The 22,792-nt window shown below is 38.2% G+C and overlaps 1 protein-coding gene across 1 annotated transcript; it reads left to right on the top strand.

Annotated features, from left to right (window-relative positions):
* Positions 1-1,703: 1,703 nt before the first annotated feature.
* On the top strand, positions 1,704-15,161 carry UBXN2B (UBX domain protein 2B). Its single transcript, XM_012571963.5, has 9 exons — positions 1,704-1,874; positions 4,277-4,377; positions 5,854-5,925; positions 7,438-7,597; positions 9,050-9,127; positions 10,472-10,581; positions 11,048-11,185; positions 11,315-11,476; positions 13,499-15,161. Exons 1-9 carry the CDS (start codon positions 1,749-1,751, stop codon positions 13,659-13,661), a joined length of 1,110 nt encoding a protein of 369 aa, XP_012427417.2. The 5' UTR covers positions 1,704-1,748; the 3' UTR covers positions 13,662-15,161.
* Positions 15,162-22,792: the final 7,631 nt, after the last annotated feature.

Consider the following 22,792-nt stretch of genomic DNA (forward strand, 5'->3'; position numbering starts at 1 on the left):
CCTCATGCAAATGCTTCAAGTACAGGAGCCAGCTGAGGGAAGATCCTGCTTCTATTCAGGTTCCATTTTTTCCTAAATCAAGCACAGAGTTCTTTGCAAGCATATGCCATCAGCATATAAAGTTGCGAATGTGGGAGCTACATGAAATGTATTATATATGCAATGTTATATAAATATGTATACATAGAATATATCTCCTCAGTGGTGTCATTCTTCTTTGTCAAGCACACAATACATTTCTGTAGGAAAAAACCCAATAATTCATATCTACATACTCCATAAGAACAATATTGTCACCAGTGTAGAGACCAGTGTCACCACTGTCACCATTGACCCTTGAGATGGAGCTGGGTACCACATAATATGTTTTTTCCTGCGCTGTTTTTATGCTGGGACAGACTGTTCTGTCTGCATTCTCACTGAGAGTTTGGCTGACTATGAAGGCATGAAGGGCACAGTTTACCAGTCCAGCTTAAAGAGTTCTATGAAATTCCAGCTCCCTTTGCCACAATTTCCAGTGTTTCTGGACTGTAATCCAGTGTCAAGAGAGTCTAGAGAGATTGATTAGAAAGAAGAGGGTGTTTGAGCTGAACAGCCCTAGAGAAAACTGCGGACAGTTAGTGGCTACAGCTACAGCTTCATAGTACTGCAATTCAGCTTTCTGGTCACAGGCAAGAGCTCCTCATCCTGTCTAGGCTGGAGTTGATTTTCCATAAATGCTATGTTTTGGATTTGTGACTGAAAACCAGTGTTGGTAACACAATGGTGCTTTGACTATTGTTGAGCAGGGCTCGCACAGCACCAAGGCCTTTTCTGCTTCTCACCCTGCCCCACTAGTGAGCAGGCTGGAGGAACACAAGGAGTCTGGAAGGCACACAGACAAATCATCTGAACCTGGACACCCCATAAAATATGGCATCATGCTAAGTTTTAAGGAAAAGACAAGACACGCCGAAAATTAAAGGTCTGTCTGGACACGAGCCACGAGGAGTGAAGTCAGCAGAAGTAACTGGGGGAAAGAGAAGGATCCAGAGGAGGGCAACAAAGCTGGTGAAGGGTCTGGAGCACAAGTCCTGTGACAGTAGCTGAGGGAGCTGGGGTTGTTTAGACTGAAGAAAAGGACTCTCAGGGGTGACCTTATGATTCTCTACAACTCTCTGAAAGGAGGTTGTAGCCAGGTGGGAATTGGCCACTTCTCCCCAGCAACAGGATGAGACAATGTAGTCTTAAACTGAGGCAGGGGAGCTTTAAATTGGACATTAGGAAGAATTTCTTCACAGACAGGGGTATAAGACATTGGAATGGGCTGCCCAGAGAGGTGGCGAAGGGCTGGATGTGACACTCAGTACCATGGTCTAATTTGGTATTTGGTCACAGGTTGGACTAGATGATTTCAGAGGTCCGTTCCAGCCTATTTGATTCTGTGATAGGTAATTTTGGCAGTGGGCGATCGCAACCACCAACTCGGACCACCGACTCAAATGGAGGGAAGAACTGCACCTGAAGACTAAGTAGCATAAAAAGCAAGACATACAGCCAGCAGGGCTTTGACAAGCTGTGCAATTCGCCGCGAATGAATGCTAAAAGGGCTTTGTCTGCTGAGGTCCATAAACTTTACTCTGTAAAGCTCTGACGTTCGCGGCGCCATCCCCCTGCGGCGGGCAGGGCCCGGCCTCTCCCGTTCCCATGGCGGCCGCCCCGCCGGCGCTGGCCCCGCCCGGCCCGGCCCTCGCCACCGCCTCCACAAGATGGCGGACGGCGGGGCAGCGCCCGCGCAGCCGGACGGGGACGTGCCCGCGGCTCCGGCCGCCGGCGGCCGCAGGGATCGGCAGCCCCGGAGCAGCGGCCGCCCGCCCAGCGCCCGCGATTTGCAGGTGAGAGGCCGGAGGTGCCGCCCCACTCCCGGGCGGGGCGGGGTCGGGCGGAGCGCCGCGTCCCCCCGGGGCCGCCCCAGGGCTCCCCCCGGGCCGGCCCTGAGGGGAGGGCGGTGTGCGGGTGCCCCGCCGCGGCTGCCCCGACTGTCCTCGGAGCCCACCCGGCTTTTCTTCCTTCAGCTCCCACGCCCCTTGCAGGCTGGGAAGGGGAGCACGCCTCTGGAAGAGCACTAGGCCCTTTGGGAAACAGTGTGTGCTCAGTTCTCCAGGGAGTGGGAACGACTCTCCCGACACTTCACTAGTTGGGTTTTAACTATCCTTGAAGTTATTGAAGTGCCATTGCATGTCCTGATTATTTGACAGGAATGTCTTGTCTCGTATGAAAATGTCAGTCTCTGCAGATGTGGTGTAAGACTAAGGACAAGATCTTTTCCCAGGTGTATGTGGGAAAAGTAGAGTGTGATCACAAATGTAATTCAGCATTGGTACTTAAAGGTTTAATTACAAATTCTTTTAGCAGTATTCCTTTTCTTTGCATGAGATTTGACACTTTATGAAGGTTCAAAATCGTTTAGCAAGAAATTGATTGGAAAACAGGTGAAACTTAGCAACTGAAACTGTCTCTGTTCTATTTAATTACACATAATTGAAAGAGGAAGATGGGTATAGTTTTGTTTTTTTTTTTTCACTATTACTATTTGGAATTTTCATAGGTTCTTCTTAAGATTAATTTTGCTGCAATCATAGGATGGTTTGAGTTGGAAAGGATCTTAAAGATCATATAGTTTTAGCCCCTATGCCATAGGTGTGGACACCTTTCACTAGACCATGTTGCTCAGAGCTCCATCCAACCTGACCTTCGACACTCCCAGGGATAGGGCATCCACAGCTTCTCTAGGAAATCTTTTCTTATGCCTCGCTACCCTCTGAGTAAAGAATTTCTTCCTAATATCTAATCTAAATCTCTCCTCTTGTAGTTTAGAACAATTCTGCCTTGTCCTATCACTATCTACCCATATAAAAAGTCGTTCTTCCTCTTTTTTTCTAAGCCCCCTTTAAGTACAGAAAGGCCCCAGTGAGATCTCTCTGGAGTCTTCTCCAGTGTCACTGTTGTGTTGCTTTTTTTATTGTTACAATAGGTAACTGTAACAAAGTCTGTGTCAATACTTCTGGTTCATAAGGTTTTGGCTAGATACTTATTGATAAAGTGTTAAACCCCTAGGAAGTACCCCCTTGGGTTTGTAGTTGATTGGTGGTGCCACAATATGAGTTGGGATGTGAGGAAAGCGCAGAAGCCTGGCCATGACCTTTCATGTTCTCCCAGCATCCCTCAATCCTTGATTAGGGATGGTACAGGGTATGTTGTCTATGATTTACCCATCAGCTTTACATATCTGAAAGGTATTTTCTTCTATCCTCAGATGGAATAGAGGCCTTCAGCAGATTTTTTTAGGCTCTCTTTCCTCAATTTAATTTTCTTAATGGATATAATTCCTCATATTTATTTTTTCCTGTAGAAAATACCTCATAATATTATAAAAACAGCAAAAAAATATTCCGGGATTACTACCCTGTGTTCGTAGCAGTGTGTTTTCAAAGGCAGATAATGTTTCATTTTATTTTAATGTGTATCCCCTCTACATAAAACTGTAATGAAGCTGTACCCTAGTACCTTTTCTGGTGTGTATGATAAAATGTTAATGTCAGTCACATAGTGTGAGCAGAGTGATTTGGGGACCAAACTAAGGATGGTTTGACAAAATAGAGTCCTATTCAGGACAAAAGAAAGATTGCTGAAATGACACTGTAGGACCCTTGCATAAATTTCTAAGAATGAGCTTGCCAGTGATATGGCAGCATTTTGGGAATCTTTGTGAAAAAGTTGTTGGGGTTTGTGTAAGTATTTATGGAGTGATGCCTTGAATTCAAGCCAGAAAGGCTGAATTTGTTCTTCATTCCAGTACAAGCTTATTTGAATTATGTTTTTTATATTTCTGTGTAAGATGTTTGTAAAATTTATTGTTTGCTTCTATCAGAGGGTTAGATTGCTGCTTTCTTTCAATTTGTTACCATTAATTAATGAACTGATGCTTAATATCTCTGTGTGTATTTACTCTTGTGACTCTGAATACAGGTTTTACATAGCTGGTGAAGTAGTGGAAACTAAAGGATAGCAGAGTGCAAGTACCAAGTCATAGTGGCCTTTAAGCATTGTGTAGTCTGTTTTGTTTTTTTTTTTTTTCATAAAGCACAAGGGAACTTGAATTTTAGTTGGGGTTCCTCGTGTTGATATTTCTACTTTTCTGGAGAGATGGATATTTCACAATAAGTTTTGTCTTTGTTCTATTCCATATGTAGTTCTTGAGTTATAGACTTACAAAAATGAGTTCTGTTTCCTACAGCTGGCCTTGGCAGAATTATATGAAGATGAGGCTAAAAGACAGTCATTGTGTTCTGACAAGCCAACAGCTACAAAGATCAGTAACCCAAAGGTATCACAGAGGTAAGATGTGGGGTTTTTTTCAGAAATGCGTGGATAGGTGTTTTATTAGCTCACAAAACTTTGTCATTCCTGCTTGATCCCTCCTTGTACTAAAAGCAATCTATAACGATACATAATCAAAAATTGTGAATCCCTGCAATAATTCATTGTCTGTCTTCTCAGAATGCTTTTAAAATTTATTTAGGAGATGTTTTACCAATTGGTATTCCAGGTATTCCAAAACACTTTAATCTCATTTCATGTGAGATGCTATGAGCAAATGCTGTGTTGCTCCTTTTTTACACAGACATAATTTGGAAATTTGCTGTATCAGAAAATTACTGCAGTTCTTTGTTTCTTCAAAATTCAATAAACTAGCAGCTTATGTGAAACTTGGCAAGTGAACTGCTTTCAGTGTTGTATTTATGGCAGTGCCTGATGAGACAAATAGTGATTCTAAAAATTATTAGTAGGTTCCTATGGGGTGACAGAAATAAGAAGGGCTTCTTAATGAATTTGTCTGGGTTGGGCAAGTGGAAGGAAAGATGCATATCTATATTTCAGTCCAGCTTTTCCTAAAACATTACTAAACTGCAGTGTTTGCAGTTCACATAACATTTGAAGATTCAGCATAGTCTTGCCAGTTTTTTATTAATTTAATAAAAATAATTTAAAGAAGAGAAATATTTATAAAACTACTGACAGTGATGCCATAACAAGTCTTGTATGTGGCTTGTTTTTGAGTCACTGCTGCCAGTATGGATCTCAGTGTTAAAGGAGGTCAAGCAATAGAAAAGACCTTCGTGACCAGTTATGCTTTGAGTTTACTGCAAATGCAGAAATCTCTTCAGGAAGAAAGACTTTAGCAGAGTATGGGACAGTTGGAAGTACAAAGGGTTTTGAGGGTTTTTTTGTAACTTTCAGTGAACCCACCTAAGCTTACAAAAAATAAAGCAAACAGCTCAATTTACCAGTACATCTCATGAAGGTATAACTTCCCACTCCCAACCAAAGGAGAAGCTGCAATACCATATCTCAAATACTCAGTGTGATAGTTGGCAAATGCTTGTTATTTGTTTGCATTCATACTGGAGTCTGTGTGAGAAGGAAGAGATGAATTTGTAGACTTCAGTTAGCTCTCAGATGAGAGCAGTGCATTAATTGCATGGAAGCAGTGCTGCTCTTCTATGCTAGAAGAAAATAGTTCAGTTGGAATATACCTATAGTGACCATCCAGTCCAACTGTTAATGCAAAATGACTCTGCCATACATGTGCCTTTTCCTCCTTGTTCACTGAGAGGCATTCATGTCTGTGTACTTTGACAAAAAAAAAACCCAAACTAAAACAAACCCAAAAACCCAAGCAACCAAACAAAACCCCAAAAACCAGAAAACAACTCGATATTCTTAGTTTTTGAAAAAGAAGTAATTTCAGAAGTTAGATATGAAGTTTATATGCCAGTTATCTTCAAATGCTTTCTTTTATTCTCTTGGCAGTCTTAAACTGGATTCTCTTAAAAGGTTGAGAAAACCAGAGAGAAGCATGAGTGATGACAAAGAAAACCAAAGGTATTTCTAAAACAAAACAAAAAATAATTTAACAATTGTGAAAGTAATTAGGGTTTGTATCATATTCACACTTTGCTCCTTCATGTTCTTTCAAAATGCATGTGAGCTAGGTCTGTCTTGCAAAGAGCTAGGGGACTTATTAGAATGTTAGCTGTACACTGTTGTTGTAAAATTATATTTAGCAGAATCTGGCTGGAGTGATGTAAGATCTGTAAATGCCTTAACCTGTATGGTCATAAAGGTTGTAACTTACAATTGTACTCAAAAACTTTTTTCTTTCTGAATATCCCGAATTGTTCTTTGTATCTATTGCTCAAATATTTGAGTGCTTCCTTTCTTTCTTGAATACAAATTCTGATAAGAATTCCTGTTTCATATCCTTACCACTATCATTCTTTTAAATCTAATAATTAAAGATTTTCCATATAAATTGTAGTTGGGGCAATAAACACAAGAGATGTACAAAGGAGATGTTACTCAGGGATTGACAATTATGTGGCATTATAAAAACAGTATGGTTGTACAGTACCCTCATACCCAATACTCTCTTCTGGTAATTGTAAAATATGATGAAATCAAGACATTGTGAAGACATTGGTCTGAGAAACAGTTTCATGTGGATTAATTGGTTTGCCTCACACCAAGTGGTTAAGTGTAAAAGTTGAGGAAAGTGGAAAGTAGTTATTAGTTATTAACATTTCTTGTAATCAAAGAAAAAACAATCAGGTTTGCCAGATTTTGATTTATTTACATATTTTTACAGCATCTATTCCAATGGTATTTAGAGACTGTAGTGCCTTTCTCAAGATAATTCTCGAGGAACATCTTGATTTCAATCAAACAGATACAATTTTGAACAGAATTATTTTTAGTGTAGCATTTTGTCTCCAAGAGCTAATAATGGTGCTGTGAAGGAAAAAAAAACCCCAAAATTAGAAATTGTTTTTTTCATGACAGTTTCTGCAGGTTTTAAAATGCCTTGAAAGTTAATTATATTTATTTAAAAATTTCCATTTCTGATACTGTTGGGAATTGAAGTATGCTAGATCTTTGAATTAAAAAACAAATTGTGGCACTGTTCAGGTTTTCCAAGAACAGTTTTATACTTGTTTTTCTAAGGTGGTGTTATCTGTGAATTTATATTCTATCCAGTCCGGGCACAGTCCCATGCACAGGATACCCCTGAGGAAATCAGTCTTTCTGGGAGTAGGTGACAGCCACATAAGATGTGCAGTTCCATCAGGACTGTGTTCTCTTAAAACTTATGGCCTTGCCCTCTGGTCTTTGGGATCTGTTCCAGAAGGCACCTTGGTTCTTTGTTAGTCAGATGTCTTTAGTATAGTGCTGCTTGGGTTATTGAGAAGGTTGGAACCAAGTGAAGCATTTATCAGAATGAAGAGGTTTTGTGCCAAATTTGTCTCTTTGTTCATTTTTTTTTTTCTTTTGATGGGAAGAGAAAAATTGTGCTTGTTACTTAAAGCATTGTTGCTTATATGCATTACTATTCTAAAGATTCTATTCAGGTGACTCAGAATATAGAGGATTACAGATTTCTGGGGCTTCTAATAATCCGAGTAAAATTGTTGCTGAACTCTTCAAGGAAGCAAAAGAACATGGAGCTGTCCCATTAGATGAAGCCTCGAGAGCATCTGGTGATTTTAGTAAAGCCAAGGTAAAAGTTAAGAAATGTGTTGATCTGTCTTTACATTTGTGTCTCTGAAATTCATCAAACCACAGGAGAGCAAGTGCCTCTTTCTCTAATTTACAAATAGCAGATTTGCTCAAAACAGTTTTATATTGTCTGTTTTCAAACAGCTTGCTCTAGAAAATAAAGAGGAAAAACCACACAATTTCAGAGGAAATAATTAGAAATCACCATGAACTGGAGTTATATGCTTTGTTTTTAATTACAATTGATTAAATAAGAACCCAGACTAAATTTGCATCCCAAATCTTACCTATAGAATTGCTCCTAGACAGATGTGGTCAACAGTTCAGTGTTCAGATGCACATTGGTGACAAGGTATCCATAGAGGGACCAGTGCTGTTCAATGTCTTTATCAGTAACACAGACAGTGGGGTGGAGTGCACCCTCAGCAAGTCTGCAGGTGACACCAGGCTGAGTGTTGCAGCTGACGTGCCTGAGGTCTTGGATGCCAACCAGAGGGATCTGGACAAGCTTAAGAAGTGGGGTCATGGGAACTTCATCAGGCCAGCAACGCCAGATGCAGGATTCTGCATCTGTATCAGGGCAACTCCCAGTATCAGCACGGGCTGGAGGATGAAAGGATTGAGAGCAGTTCTGGGGAAGGATGGGGATAATGGTGGATGAAAAGCTGGACATGACCCAGCAATGTGCACTCACAGCCCAGAAAGCTGTGGTGCTTGGGCTGCATCACAGCAAGAATGGGCACCAGGGTGAGGAAGGGGATGCTGCCCCTCTACTCCACTCTGGTGAGAGCACTCCTGGAGTGATTAATCCATCTCTGGGATCCACAGCACAAGAAGGGCATGGACCTGTTAGAGTGAGTTCAGAGGGATGGAGCATCTCTCTTACGAGGAAAGGCTGAGAGAGTTGGGATTGTTCAGCCTGGAAAAGACAAGGGTCTGGGAAGAACTTATCGTAGCCTTCTAGTACTTAAAGGGGGCCTATAAGAAAGATGGGGATAGACTTTTTAGCAGGCCTGTTGTGGTAGGACAAGGGGTAAAGGTTTTAAAAGATGGTAGATTCACACTAGGTATAAGAGAGACATTTTTTACAATGAGTGTGGCAAGACACTGGAACAGATTGCTCAGGGAGGTAGTACGTGCCCCATTCCTGGAAACATTCAAGTTTCTGACCTTTAAAGGTCTCGTCCAACCTGATTCTTATGTTTGAAAAAGTGTACAGAACAGAAGCTGTAATGCGTCCCAAAGTTTTCTTAGTCTGACTATGTCTGCTAGATAAAATTTTCAACTTAGAAATTACATGATAGAGCAGTACTTGCTTTTTATCACAGAAACAAGCTTGTGGATGGCTTTTTTTTTTTTTTTTTTTTTTTTTTTTTTTTTTTGTACCTAGGTAAGAATTTTAATGAACTGTTTAAGATAATTATTTTATAAGCTTTTCTTTATATTTTTTCAGTCATTTTCTGGTGGTGGATACAGATTGGGTGACTCATCACAAAAGCACTCTGAATACATATATGGAGAAAATCAGGATGTAAGTAAAATTCATAGCAGAAAACAGAACCTTCAACAGAGGCCTGCTTAATCATGTTTACAGCTTGAAATGCCAGTATTACTGAAGCTATGTTTATGAGGAAAAAATAACATCTAAATATTAGCTATGTGTTCAGTAGAAATTGTTGAGGTTTCCAAAGAGATTTTTGTTGGATACCCCTAAGGCTTCCATTATGGAACTGTCAGATGTAAATTACTTCAAAATTTTTAGCACACCTCCTTTTCAGTTACTTTCCAAGAGGTGTTGGCCTGGATTCTTTTAGCGATGCTAACATTTTAATCCTTTTAGGAATTGGTTCTTGTGACTTGCAAAGCAGCCCATCTCAAACTGGAGGGCATAGATGTGTTCTAGGGAAGGTGAAGCAGCAGGTTTGAGGCCTTTCTTTCCTATCAATTAAAAAGCAGGATGTGAAGGAGAGGGTGAGGAGAAACAGAGTTCTCTGCACTTTGCTATTTTTGAGAATGGCTAAAGCAGATTTTCAGCTTCTCTAGAAACAAATACTAAGGCCAAAGGATGTGGTCCTGGCTAGGGGGTGCTGTTGTGCCACACAAGGAGCCTTCTTCAGCGATCCTTCTACTCCAAGTAACAGCCCGCTATACCCAGCCACTCTTGCTGGAGTGGGCTTTCCATAACTGGGAGCATAAATAGCTTTCTAAGGGAAGGCCTGTTATACTGGCGGGGGAAGCCTAGTTTTGCTGGATGGCAAAGCACTTAGAAGGAAGAGAGGATGCAGGTTTTGAAGCTGGAAGGCCCTGTTTGGACCTTTCATGTAGGATGTAGCAAAATAAGAAGGGAGCAAAGGAGGCTGGTTTCCAGGATTCTTAGCTTTTGAGATGAATGGAGCTACTTTCAGCTTTGTTGGAGTTCACCAGGTAATAATTTGAGGAAAGTGTAGGTTTTGCTGTAACTGATGTATCAGCAGTAATTTGTAATTTTATGTGTTTATTTCTTAATTTCTCAATAAAAATGTTTACTGCTTTTGGAAATAATTGGAACACTGTGAAGATCACTACACCCTCACTGTATCATACTTTATGTCATGGATAGCAGATTAAGAGATTCTTTTTCCTGAGATAGGAAAGTGGTCTAGAAGATAGTAGTTTATAACCATTGGGCTTTTTCAAAAATAATCTAACAATGATAGTTACAGTGAAAGGTATTGTTCTTATTTTGTCATTTGCCTTCTTTTTTGTGGTCTTGTACAAAATCTGTTTAGTATAGATCAAAATCTCTGTAACTAAATGTCTAAACTAAAATGTCTGTACAAAATTGTGCTGCCTTATTTGTCTTTCTTATTTTTTTTTAACTTGTTCTACTTCATAGGTTCAAATTTTGCTGAAACTGTGGAGGAATGGATTCAGTTTAGATGATGGCGAGTTGAGATCCTATTCAGATCCAACAAATGCTCAATTTCTTGAGTCGGTTAAAAGAGGGTAAGTTAAAATTACAAATTTTTTGAGGTATGTCTTTGAAGTGAAGAAAAATCCTTTCTCCACACACTTATCAAAAGCTCCAGATTTCTTCTTTGCCTTAACTGATAAAATATAGTCTGTATTTGTCACCAGATGCATGGGGCACTTAAAAATTTGCAAGACTTTGGTTCTTTTGGTGGTTTAACTCTGAATGGTACTTGCTACAACAGCTTTTATACACAATTTTTTCCTAGCTCATTCTACAATTCAGCTGTTGGTGTATTCTAGGTTTTGACTATTAGTTCACTGATTTTTTTTCTTCTTTTAGGATGAAATCAATTCATAAAACAATTGAATATGACTTTCAAAGTATACATAATATTAATATTGACTTATACTGTGTGTGTACTTTTTGGATGATTTCTTTTTGCAGTTCAGAATGTAATTAAAAGTATAATTATTGTAATGTATTATTTTTGTAATTAAGGGAAATTCCTTTGGAACTGCAGCGACTTGTTCATGGTGGCCAGGTAAATTTGGATATGGAAGATCACCAAGAACAGGAATATGTGAAGCCCAGACTGCGATTCAAAGCTTTCAGTGGTGAAGGGCAAAAGCTTGGAAGGTGAAAAAAGTTAGATCTGTTCTGTGCTCTGTAGTCATATGCTGTTTCATACCTGTGACTGAAAATTTCAGACTACTTTGTCATGGTTCCATTAGTAACATCTGGTTTGGTTTTTTTCCAATTCTATAGCCTTACACCTGAAATAGTCAGCACACCTTCTTCCCCAGAGGAGGAGGAGAAATCCATTCTTAATGCACCTGTTCTGATTGATGATTCCATGCCAGCAACTAAAATTCAAATCAGATTAGCAGATGGAAGCCGGTTAATACAAAGATTTAATCAAACACACAGGTAAATTGATTCTGCATTAATGCAGATAACAGTAACTATTCCAATAAGTTTGTGTTTTGTTGTTAAATGAGTCTCAGCAAGACGTCAAAAAGGGGGAAATACCAGACCTGCTGAAATGTATAGTTCTGTCACTTTCACTACATGGATATATGATAAACTCTCAAAAATTCTATACTTGGAAACACAATATATTTAATAACTGCAACTTCGGTGCAACATAACAGTTATAACAATTATGTCCTTTGTGTTTTAAGGACATAATAAAAGCTGTAACTGTTCCAAGGACAACTGAAATCTGTATAGTCCCACTATGTAGTCATCCCAGCCCTGGGCCTTCCTTGGGAGGACCATATGGATAACTTGGGAAACACTGTGAAAACACTTTATTGCAAAGTGTGAAGTATAGTCTCCATGGGAATATAGTCCATACTACGGGCAGAGAAATGCTGTCGCCCATAATCAAGAATTTCAGCTTTCTACCTTGTTATACTTAAGGCTGTGACAAAACATGACATGGTCTGTAAGTGTAGACTGCAGCCCATGTGCAGAAGGGTATTTAGACACTTCATGCTCATTTGCAATTCCAGCATGTGAGTTGGACATAATACCGAGAAACTAAATTCTGTTTTGGATGGTCATCTCCTAAGAATTGGCAGTGTGTGAACTTGATGGAGGTTTTAGATTTGTTAGTATCTTGGCACGAATTTTATTGATGTTGGGGCAGTGCCACAAACGGTGTTGGCCAACCCCATGAGTTTATGTTAGTGCAAGATCCTGCAAAGCTCTGCTCTCCGCTTCTGAGAGATCTTTGGGCAGCAGTTCCACCCATGCTTTAGCACTGTTAAAGCCAGCCTTAATTTGAAATCTGCACAATTGTGTTAGAACATGGCTGCAGCTTGAATCCTGACTTGGAGATGGTGTTAGCATAGACCCAATTCCATGTTTATTCTGTTACATGGAGAGCTCATCTGTTCCTTTTTAACTCCTGGCTCAAAATAAGGACAAAGTATGGCTTTCTTTACCCTATAGTGTACACAGACCACAGTGAGGAAATTTTAGCTGAGATACCAGTAGAGAGGAAGATACAACAGTATTTTTTGATAGTTTAGACCTGTTAATATATGCTGAGAATGCAGGCCCAGATCCTTTCTTCACAGCATCTGCTGAGAAGTGACTGAGGTAAACCATGGGGCTTTTGGGAGCCTCTGTGGCTGAGTTGTGTGTTCTTCAGTTTGCATGGAAGGGTAGAAGTGGTAAACTTGCCAGTAACATCTGTAACAACCTATATTGTGTTGACAGGAGTTTGTTTAATTATTATTAACTTTTTCTTGACTGTGAATCTTTATGGTTATCTTTAGCAGCTGATTTTGATCATATATATGGCAAAGTGCATTACTTATGTCAAAGGCCTTGAAGACTGATAGAAAGCAGAAATCACTGCTTATTTGGCTACAGTAAATTTGCCAATTTATTATCTTCACAGATTTATTCTCAGCTTAATGTCTTATTAGAAAAATCTCAAATTGAAAATCTCAAAGTGAAAATAGGGGAAAGCTCTTGCTATTGAAGTGCTTTAATAATTCCTGTCTGTTTCCTCTTCACTGTGACTATATATTTTAAGATTATTTCTTCCATTAATAATTTCACTTTTTTGAAATATACTAATCAATAATTAAACTTTTGACAGTGGTGTTGAGATTATTTCACTTCCTGTGTTAGGTATCAGTTTGCAACATACTTCCATGTTAAAAATTTTGTTTCTGTTATTTGAGAAAACAAGCAACATTCACTATAATTTTTCAGGGGATTTTTTAATGCAAGAACCAAAAAAATTGTAAGCTACAACCATTAGTCATCTGGACTAATGAGAAATTAGTAAAATCTAGAAGAGAAATGTGAAACTAGAACTTGCTTAGTATTTTAGTCTGCTTAATGGTTTTGTGTTCTCTGATCATCTTAATGTTCAGAGAAGTATGTCAGATGGAATCATACAGAGTTTTCATGTCCCTATTCTTTTCACAGGATTAAGCATATTCGAGATTTCATTATCCAGTCCCGTCCAGCTTTTGCAACAACGGATTTTGTTCTTGTGACTACCTTTCCAAATAAAGAGCTAACAGATGAAAGCCTGACACTACAAGAAGCAGATATACTTAACACTGTGATTCTTCAGCAATTAAAGTAATCTTGTGATTGTTGTACAACATAGGGATTCTGCTGTACTGTCATACAATATATTTCCAACAGATGAAAGAAAGCAGATATCAGTGTCTTTTTATTTCCTCTTTTCCAGGGATCATATTTTTGGATTTCATGTCTTCCAGCTATAACATATCTAACTCTTTTATTTTAATTTCTCAACATTATTCGGGTTTTTTTCAGTGTTACGGTTCTGTATGTTAATATGTTTCAAACCATATCTTATACTATATGTGAAATGAGATAGGACTTTGTCACTCTTTTTTTTGAAGGGGGTGGGGAAAGAAGCATTTTTCTGAAGGGGACAGTATCTTTCATAGAGTTGGTAAGATTTGCACTATGGAAATGTTCTATGCTGCATTGACAAACAGCCATTTGAAAACTTAGACTGTAGGTTATGTTTACCTTGCAAACTGTATTAATATTAAGGTGTTCTTTTTAATATGTTTACAGATAATTAATGCCCTAATATAATTTTTGTATGTTCTATTTGTAGTGTTTCATAGTGTAGGATAATATTTATATTCTAGTTTTTATGTCATTTTCCTTGTATTGTTGCTCGTATGAGTGAATAAGTTCAGGAGATAGTCAGCTGACTATAGTCAGCTGTTGCAGACTATAGTAGAATGTTCTTATTTGTATTCTAGTTGTACTACTTTTGATGAAAATAAATATGAATTTTTTTTCTTCTTGAAAGTTAGAGAAATGTGAGAGGCCATTGTCATCTGGAGAAATTATGTGATTTAGAAGAGGCCTTTGGTCATTATGAATCTGAGTATGCAGTTGGACCCTGTGTAACAACGTGATTCCTTACACAAGCAGTTACTTAACACCAAACAAAAATACACTGTGGTGCACAAACACTGAACTGGTCTACTTTTGTGCATGCAAGTGACAGCATAAACATGTTAATTGGTCATGTATTTTTGACCTGAATTTCAATTGTTTATATTTTGAATTTTGGCCAAAGGCATTTTGTAGTATTCACTGAGGATTTTGTTGTGCAGCTTTCACTGTGCTTGTTTGGAAGCTGTATAATTAAGCCCCTTCATCTTTGAAATTACATATTTTTTTTAAAAAACTTGTCCCAACACTGCAGTTAGCAGGTAGGAGTCTTATGTTGGGGGAAACTGGCTGCTGTGCTTTAGTAATATGAAGTTTTTTAGTATTTTGGATTTGTATCAGACGACTGGATGACACTGAAGGAGAGTAGGTAGGCTGTATCTCTTGTACCAATATGTGCTAAAAATTGCTGGTTTTCATGTTTATTTTGTTCTGAAATTATCAATCCTTGTTTATTTATGTTGAGGTTATAATTGCTTAGTATATTCTTATGTTTTTTCCTCAAAGTAGATATCTGATTGAGTAGATTTTAAACATGCAGTTGTATTTGAAGTATTTTATTTTGCAATCTGAATATCTGCATGGTTTTAATCATAATTCATTTCATGTGCTAAGTAATTAAAATTTTGTGTTTAAGATCACAGACATGACTTCTTGTGTTATTCCAAATTTTTGTTGTGATAAACTGGGGATTGTGTTCTGTGCCAAATATTTAAGCCTAAACATAAGGGAATTGTCATGTACTATGCCAATTATACATTTTATATCCGATATACTAACAATTCTCTATATAAATGGGAGGCCAAAGTGTGGTATCGATTTTGGGCAGTCTGTGGTTTGGGCATATTTTGGTTCAGAATATAGGTAAAGTTACATTGCTTATTACTTCTGAAGACCATTATTGATTAAGCAGTGATATATGAAGAAAAGGGGTTAACTAAATTGTTATGTTTTTTTCCTCTTATGCCAAATCCTACAACTGCATATTACCACAGTCTCTTTGTTTCAAATACCTGTTAAATTTTAGTGTTTACTGGTAGCTGAGAGTAACTGGGGGTCCCAGAAGCTGATGTTACTTTGTCAAGCACTAAGAAAATGTATCAATGCTTATATTTAAATATTTCATGCTTCTCAGTACTTGAAAGCCTATGGAATCTTTCATCTCATAATTTTATGTCATAGCTTTTATTGCTATGAATTGTCACTTACAGCTAACATCTTGGCATTTTTGGCACAAAACTGTTCTGTGAGTGCGGACCTATGTGGTTATGCAGTTAAGACTGGCTACAATGGAGAAGGAGCTTGGTAGAGGATGATGGTCTTTCTCTCACAGTAAGGTGGCTAAATTTGGGAGTTCCATTTAGTTTCCATTAAATACAGGCAATAATCCTATTGTTTGGTCTTGTAAGCAGCCTATGAGAGGCTCAGGCTTCACTTCTGCTTGACTTTCCTAGAAATCCTTTATCACCCAAGAGCTAAATAATCAAAATCTGAATATTTTCCTTAAAGAAAACTCATCAGTAATAATTTATTCTGGATAAACACAGCCGTGTTAGTTTTTGGGTTTTGGTTTTTTTCCTCAGCAGCCCACTGAGATGTTTGCAAACATTCTGCTTTAATTAAACTACTGGACACACTTGTATAATTAGCATATATTAGCAGTTATCTCGTGCTGTTCTTGCTCTTTGGTGAAAATCTGTCCAATATTAAATGAAGCAAGGAAGAGCACACAAGTACTCTGAGGTGCTATTTGCTAGCTCCCTGCTTGGTTGCTTGTACTAACTCACAGCTTCCATGGTCTTTAAATTGTCTTACTCTGTGCAGGGAGAAGAGACAGAGATGCATCTCCCCCTTGCTCGTGCTGCTTAAAGCTGGTAGGCCTCAGCACAGGCATGTGCTGCTCTCTGGGCAGGCGAGACAGCAGCAAGAGTCTGGGGTAAATGCTGAATCAATGGCATGCCAAAAGTCAGCTTCTGGTGTTTCTGTAGGGTGGGTATACTTGGGATGGGGTCCTGAAAACAATAAAAATGAGGCTGCTTCTATTTAGCCTGGGAAGCTCTGGCCCTGGAATGGGGTTAGATGAAAACAGTGCAGCAGAACCATCTACACCCATTTGAGGTTTACAGAACTGATTTTTTGACTGGGAGAGGATTTTAATCCTTGTGTTTGTTATTAGTGACTTTGTTCAAGTTTCAGTTTATGGTGCTCATTCTGCTTCTTAACAACCTCTCTTTTGAGAGAGCATTTCCATTAAGTCTTTGGTCCTAAGTTAAACTTCTTATCTTAAAAAAGCTCAAAACAGGTAACTTACAAGGAAGAAAACAGGGATGAGGTGATTTAAAGTGGGCAGTTACTTCACAGGGAGGAAAGCATAACACTAATTAGAAGCTTGTACAAAGCTGGAAATTCAGTTCAGGTATTCTCAAACGGAAATTCAAACACAATTTTCAATAGCTGAACTACTGGAATGAAGCAGCCTTAAAAATAAATTTCTTTTTTGTGTTGGTTTTTTTGTTGTTTTGTTTGGGGTTTTGTTTGTTTGTTTAAATCTCATTGTTATGCTAACTTTCTTGTAATATTTGTTTTAATTAAACCAAATTTATTTAGGTTTAGTGTTAAGACTAAAATAAGATTGCTTATTTTTTGAAAAGCAACTTGCTTTGCCTTTCTCTAGTCATAATTAATAAATTCTGATGTATGTTTCCTGTTCAAAGGGCTGGAGATGTTATGTACATCACTATACCTCTTCCAAAATTCCCATTACAAGGCTTCCAAAAAAAGTCTGCTGAACATCAAAGAACTCAAATTATAGACTAGAACTCAACTTCTTACACTTCTTAGTTGCAATTCTCTTTTAGCTATGGTCTTGTTCTGCCCATAATTGAAGAGCTCCCTGGTAGCACATCTGAAGGTTAAAGCAAAGAAACTATGTTTAAAAACTTTCTCATCTAAAACTGAGAAAGGGGGAGAGTTCTTTTCTGTTCACAGGGAACTGTCTGCTCTGGAGTAATCTACAAGCTATGTGGTTTAGCTCTTTTTCAGGGATATGAGAAGGTAGATTTGTTATTCCATACTGCATTAAGATAAACCAAGAGAGAAATTCCTAACTGTATTAAAATTAAATTTTATAAAATCCTTCAGGGAATTATTATAGAAGAGCTACTGTTTTGCATTTATAAAGCTTCTTCAGTCTAAATTAATTTGGTGAGATCTTAGACCATTTAAATACTAACAAGCAAGAATTCACAAATGGGGATGACCATGAGTCATTTTTCTAATCTGATGTTTCTAGCTGAAGTTCGAATGGAAGGGATTGTTTATGCAGGGCCATGAAACTGGTATTTGTTTCATAGAATTCTCAGTGTCTTACTAGGTGCTGATATAAGAATTTTGATTGTCTCTTCTAGAAAAAGAAAAGCCAAAACCATTCATAAGTGTTTACTAGCTCTAACCTTATCACTACCAAATAATTGCATTTTGAGGACAAAATACTTTTTCTGATTTCCAAATTAAATTTTTGTTTTCGTGAACATTTTTATGACATAAGCTTTCTACAGTGTTCTGCACCAATGGAAGCCTCAGAACTTCAGTGCTTGCCTTGTGTAAGCTACAGACAAATTTCCATTTCAGAACAAAGAATTAATTTCTGTTTATCTGATAACTGTTCCTAATCAAATTCAAGTCTTCATTAATCAAATGTTCACAACATAAATGTCCTTACAGTCTCTCATGAAAATTTAGTGAATTTTAAACTAGATTTTGCCAACCAATACTTCAGCCTGAATGTGAAAATGTAAGTACTAGGTTTTTTTTGAAAGCTTGCAGTTAATAGAGAAAAACATAGATAACGTATTTATTTCTATTTGCTTTTGAATTCTTCTTTACTTAACAAACTGATTCTTGGTACAAAAAACGGAGAAATTTTCAGTAGAGAAGACTTTGCCTATGAATGCAGAAAAATGCTACCACTTTTTGTCCATGAACGAGTATCTCAATACATGTCAATAGTAGTTTCCACTTCTTTATTTATCACTTTTTTAGTATTGGTTCTCTTGTTTTGATATTGTTTTCCCATGTATGCTTTCACCTCTTTTAACTATAAAATTATATTCTGCATATTGGTATTGATGTGGGACTTCTTCCCTTAGCAGCCCTCAAATCCTGTAGTCTAAAAGGAATCACTGAAAGCAGAGGAGGGAGCATAAGTGGATATAAGCGAATGGTTATGTCAAAAAGCTTTTTACTAAATTATTTGCTCCTGCTCTTATAGTCTAATTTGTTTCATTTTCTAAGGCCAATTCCTGAAAACTGTATTTCATGAAAGAGACACAGACCTTAAACTGGGTTGCAAATGCTTGATAACCTTGGTCACTACACAAAAAAATTGTAAGCCAGGATTTGCTTACTGAATGGACTGAAGTAGAGAGATCAGACAATTAGACCTTAAAAGGATTTGCTCAGAGTTCAGGTTCACTTTTTTCTCCCCTCTCTCTTAAATCCCAAGACTGGAAAAGTTTGGATAAACCACACATGCCTTGCTGCCATAGGCCTCAATAATATATAAGATTGACTTAGTATTTTCTGTATTCCTGTTGTTGCAGAGCCTGGCCTTCGGAATCCAGTTCTGTCTGGGTTTTGTGTGTTTGTAATAGTATCTCATGGCCCAAGTTAAGAAAGAAGCTTAGGTCACATATATGATAAGCATGTGGAGTAAGTCTTAGTGTCAGCAAATAAACAAATGTGAGAAAACTAGAATCTTGAAAGGATTTTGGAGGGCTTTGATTATTCATGTTTCTTCTTTAACCTGCACTGACCTCTTCCACACAGAGGTTTTCATTTATTTACTCATCTAAACATTATTTTGTGCATGTATGGAAAGTCTCTTTAAAATCTGCCTTCCTATGCAGTTCCTACTGAGAATTCCATGAGAATAATGAACTTTTTGTTCAATGCTTTCATCCTAGTTTTTTTGTGGCTGGTTTCATGTCTCTCAGCATGACTGCAGTTCTGAAAAAATAGTGGCTGCCTGGTTGCAGGCAGTTGTAGTTGCAATCTTCAGGTCCTGAAGAGAAATAAATATATTTATAAGATAAATATATATAGCCTATATAAATAAATAATAAAATTTTATTAATTTTAATAAAATTAATTTTTATTTAATTTAAAATAAATTAATAACTTATAAAGTAATAAAACTTTGTAGTAAAATTTTGAAACAATAAAAAATCATGACTGTGTTATTGTTCCCATCAACTCTAGCTCCTATTGCTTTTACTGATATCCAGGATCAGAACATGTCAACCTGGTGAGGTCTGTTTGCCTTTGTTGGCTCTGTGGGTGTTATTACCCAACCGACTGCGCAAGCAGAGAAGGTAGAGCTGACCTGAAGTCAGTGATTTCCAAATGGCCTTTACACATAGTCAAGGCCACCAGCAAACGTGCGTTTAATTTTATGAGTTTTCTTAGAACAGGAGCCTGTCCAAGCTCAGAGAGTGCTGCTGGCTTTGTACAAGCACAGTAACCACTTATTAAGTGCTGTTCGAATAGTGAAATGTCTTTATTATTAAGAAAGCTACATTTTGCTAAGAGATTTGCTAAGAAGATGATCAGAGGGATAGAGTGCGTCTCCTGTGAGGAAAGGCACAGAGAATTGGGATTGTTAAGCCTGGAAAAGAGAAGGCTTTCCGGTGACCTAATTACAGCCTTCCAGGGAGCCTTCAGGAATGATGGAGAGGGACTCATTATTAAAGCATGTAGTGACAGGATGTGGGGAATTACTTCAAATGGAAGGTAGGTTTAAATTAGATATTAGAAAAAGTTAGAAGAAATTAGAGAATTCTCTGTGAGAGAGATGAGGTACAGGAACAGGCTGCCTAGAGAAGTTGTGGATGCCCCATTCCTGGAAGTAATCAAGGCCAGGTTGGATAGGAACTTATGGAAGATGTCCCTGCCCAGGGCAGGTGATTTGGAGTCTAGATTATTTTTAAGCTCTCTTCCAACCTAAACCTTTCTATGATTCCATGATACTCTTAGATGAAAAAATCAGTCTCTTTCCTGTAGAGTAACAATGTGATAGTCAATAATATGGATTTTTGTAATCTATTCCCTGAACACTCAGATTCTGTAGCATTGTTATAGAAAGCTTGTTCACAGTTATAAGGATATTTTATTCCTGCAACACAGAGTTAAAAACCCCCATAACTATACTATTATGGTCCTGGGAAATTATTAGGGGGAGGTTCTTTCTCCTCTCTTAATCTTCATATTCTGAGAGAGGAATAGATTATAATTCATATCAGGTATTTCTCCTAGAAAAGCTTCAACAGATGTGAGTGACAATGAAAGACATTGCTTTCTTAATCCAGCTATTTTAGCACCCACAGAGCTTTCAGTCTATACTTCCCATGAAGATGGCTGCCCATCTCTGATAAATGTCATTCCTTTTTTTTCTATTCTTGCCTCTTAAACACCTGTCACTGAAACTTAGGAAATCTTCTGAAAACAAAGTTTCATTCTGTACTGTCAGTATCTCATCTATTATGTTGCACCTCATCCATTTTATTTGGTCTTCTGCAGCTAATGTTTCTACTTGATAATGCTTGGGTAGCTGATCATATTAGTTTATATTCCAAGGATTCACCTTCTTTCTGAGAACTATATTTTTGTCCATATTTAAGAGATTATTTGGACGAAATATAGTAAAACAGAAGAAAACAACTCTTCCTCAACTCAGTAACAAAAGATTGTCACTTTTCATTAAAACATCACTAATGGATTCTGCTTTTTTTTTTCTTTTCCCCCCATAGCTAAGCTAATTTTTTTCATATCAAAGACCTTGATTATCTTCTGACTTTTTTGACTAAGTGGACAATTATCATGTTTAACTTAATTTCAGGGCACTTTGGCAGTAATATGTCTCAGTTTTACCCCAGTAGTGTGGTTTTAGCCATCATTGCAGCTGATCTGTCAACCCGTGACATGCTAAAATCTGCAGAAAGGGCAACCTGGGAGAACTTCCCCTTTCTATTGTTTTTCTTTTGTTTTTTCTTGTTCCTCTGTGTTCTAACGAAGAGCAGATGGAATTGCTGTAGAAGTCAGCAGGAATTTGTTCTCAATCTGTGATATAATCGGTTTTATAGAGAAGGAAGTTAAAAGGCAAACAAAACAAAGCAAATCTTGAGCAGCAAGTGAGTTATGACCTTCTTCTGAGCTCTGTATCAAAGGTTAAACAAGGCCAAGTGCAGGGTCCCACAACCGTGTCAGGGCAACCCCTGGTATCAATACAGGCTGGGGAATGAAGGCACTGGGGGCAGCCCTGTGGGGAAGGCCTTGAGGGGTGCTGGTGGATGAAAAGCTAGACATGATCCAGCAGTGTGCATTCACAACCCAGAAGCCCAAACATGTCCTGGGCTGCATCAAAAGAAGAGGTGATTCTTCCTCTCCACTCTGCTCTCATGAGACCTCACCTGAAGTGCTGTGTCCAGCTCTGGGGTCCTCAGCACAGGAATGAGAAGTGAGTCCAAAGAAGGGTCACAAAAATTAAAGAGAAAGTGCCTTACCTATGAAGGCAACCTAAGAGAGTTGGTGTTTATCAGCCTGGAGAAGACGAGGTTTCAGGAAGATCTCCTTGCAGTCTTTCAGAACATAAAGGGGGCCTGTAAGAAAGATGGGGACAGACTTTTTAGCAGGGCCTGTTGCAATAGAACAAGGGGTAAAGTTTTTAAACTAAAAGAGGAGACTAGTGATGAAACAATTTTATTTTGATCTGGGTGGTGAGACACCAGAACTGGATGCCCAGAGAAGTGGTAGATGCCCCATTCTTGGAAATGTTCCAAGGTCAGGTTGGACTGGGCTCTGATGTAGGTAAAAATGCCCCTGCTCATTGCAGAGGGGTCTGGACTAGACAACCTTCCAAGGTCCTTTCCAGCCCAAACTATTCTATGAGTCTATGAATTGCCTGGCAGAGGAAAAAGAGAGATGTGATGCACATGTCAAATGGAAAGATAAAGGTGTGTGGACATGTTGGGACCACTGTCACCACTGTGCCAACTCTTTGAAGAAGGATTTTTCCCTTTATTTCACAAATGTTGGGAACAGGCATTAAGAAAGAGTGGCTGCAAAGACTAAAACATAATCTTTGCTCTTACAATCATGACTTTATGAACTTTTTTATATGACTTTGTTTTTTATTCTATACTAGTGATATTTAGGGTAGAATTCTTACCAAGAAGAATTTTCCAGTTTTCTTCTGGTTTCTTTAGAATTATTTCTTTG

The sequence above is a fragment of the Taeniopygia guttata genome, chromosome 2 (genome assembly GCF_048771995.1).
Source record: "Taeniopygia guttata chromosome 2, bTaeGut7.mat, whole genome shotgun sequence".
In the NCBI taxonomy this organism is placed as follows: domain Eukaryota; kingdom Metazoa; phylum Chordata; class Aves; order Passeriformes; family Estrildidae; genus Taeniopygia; species Taeniopygia guttata.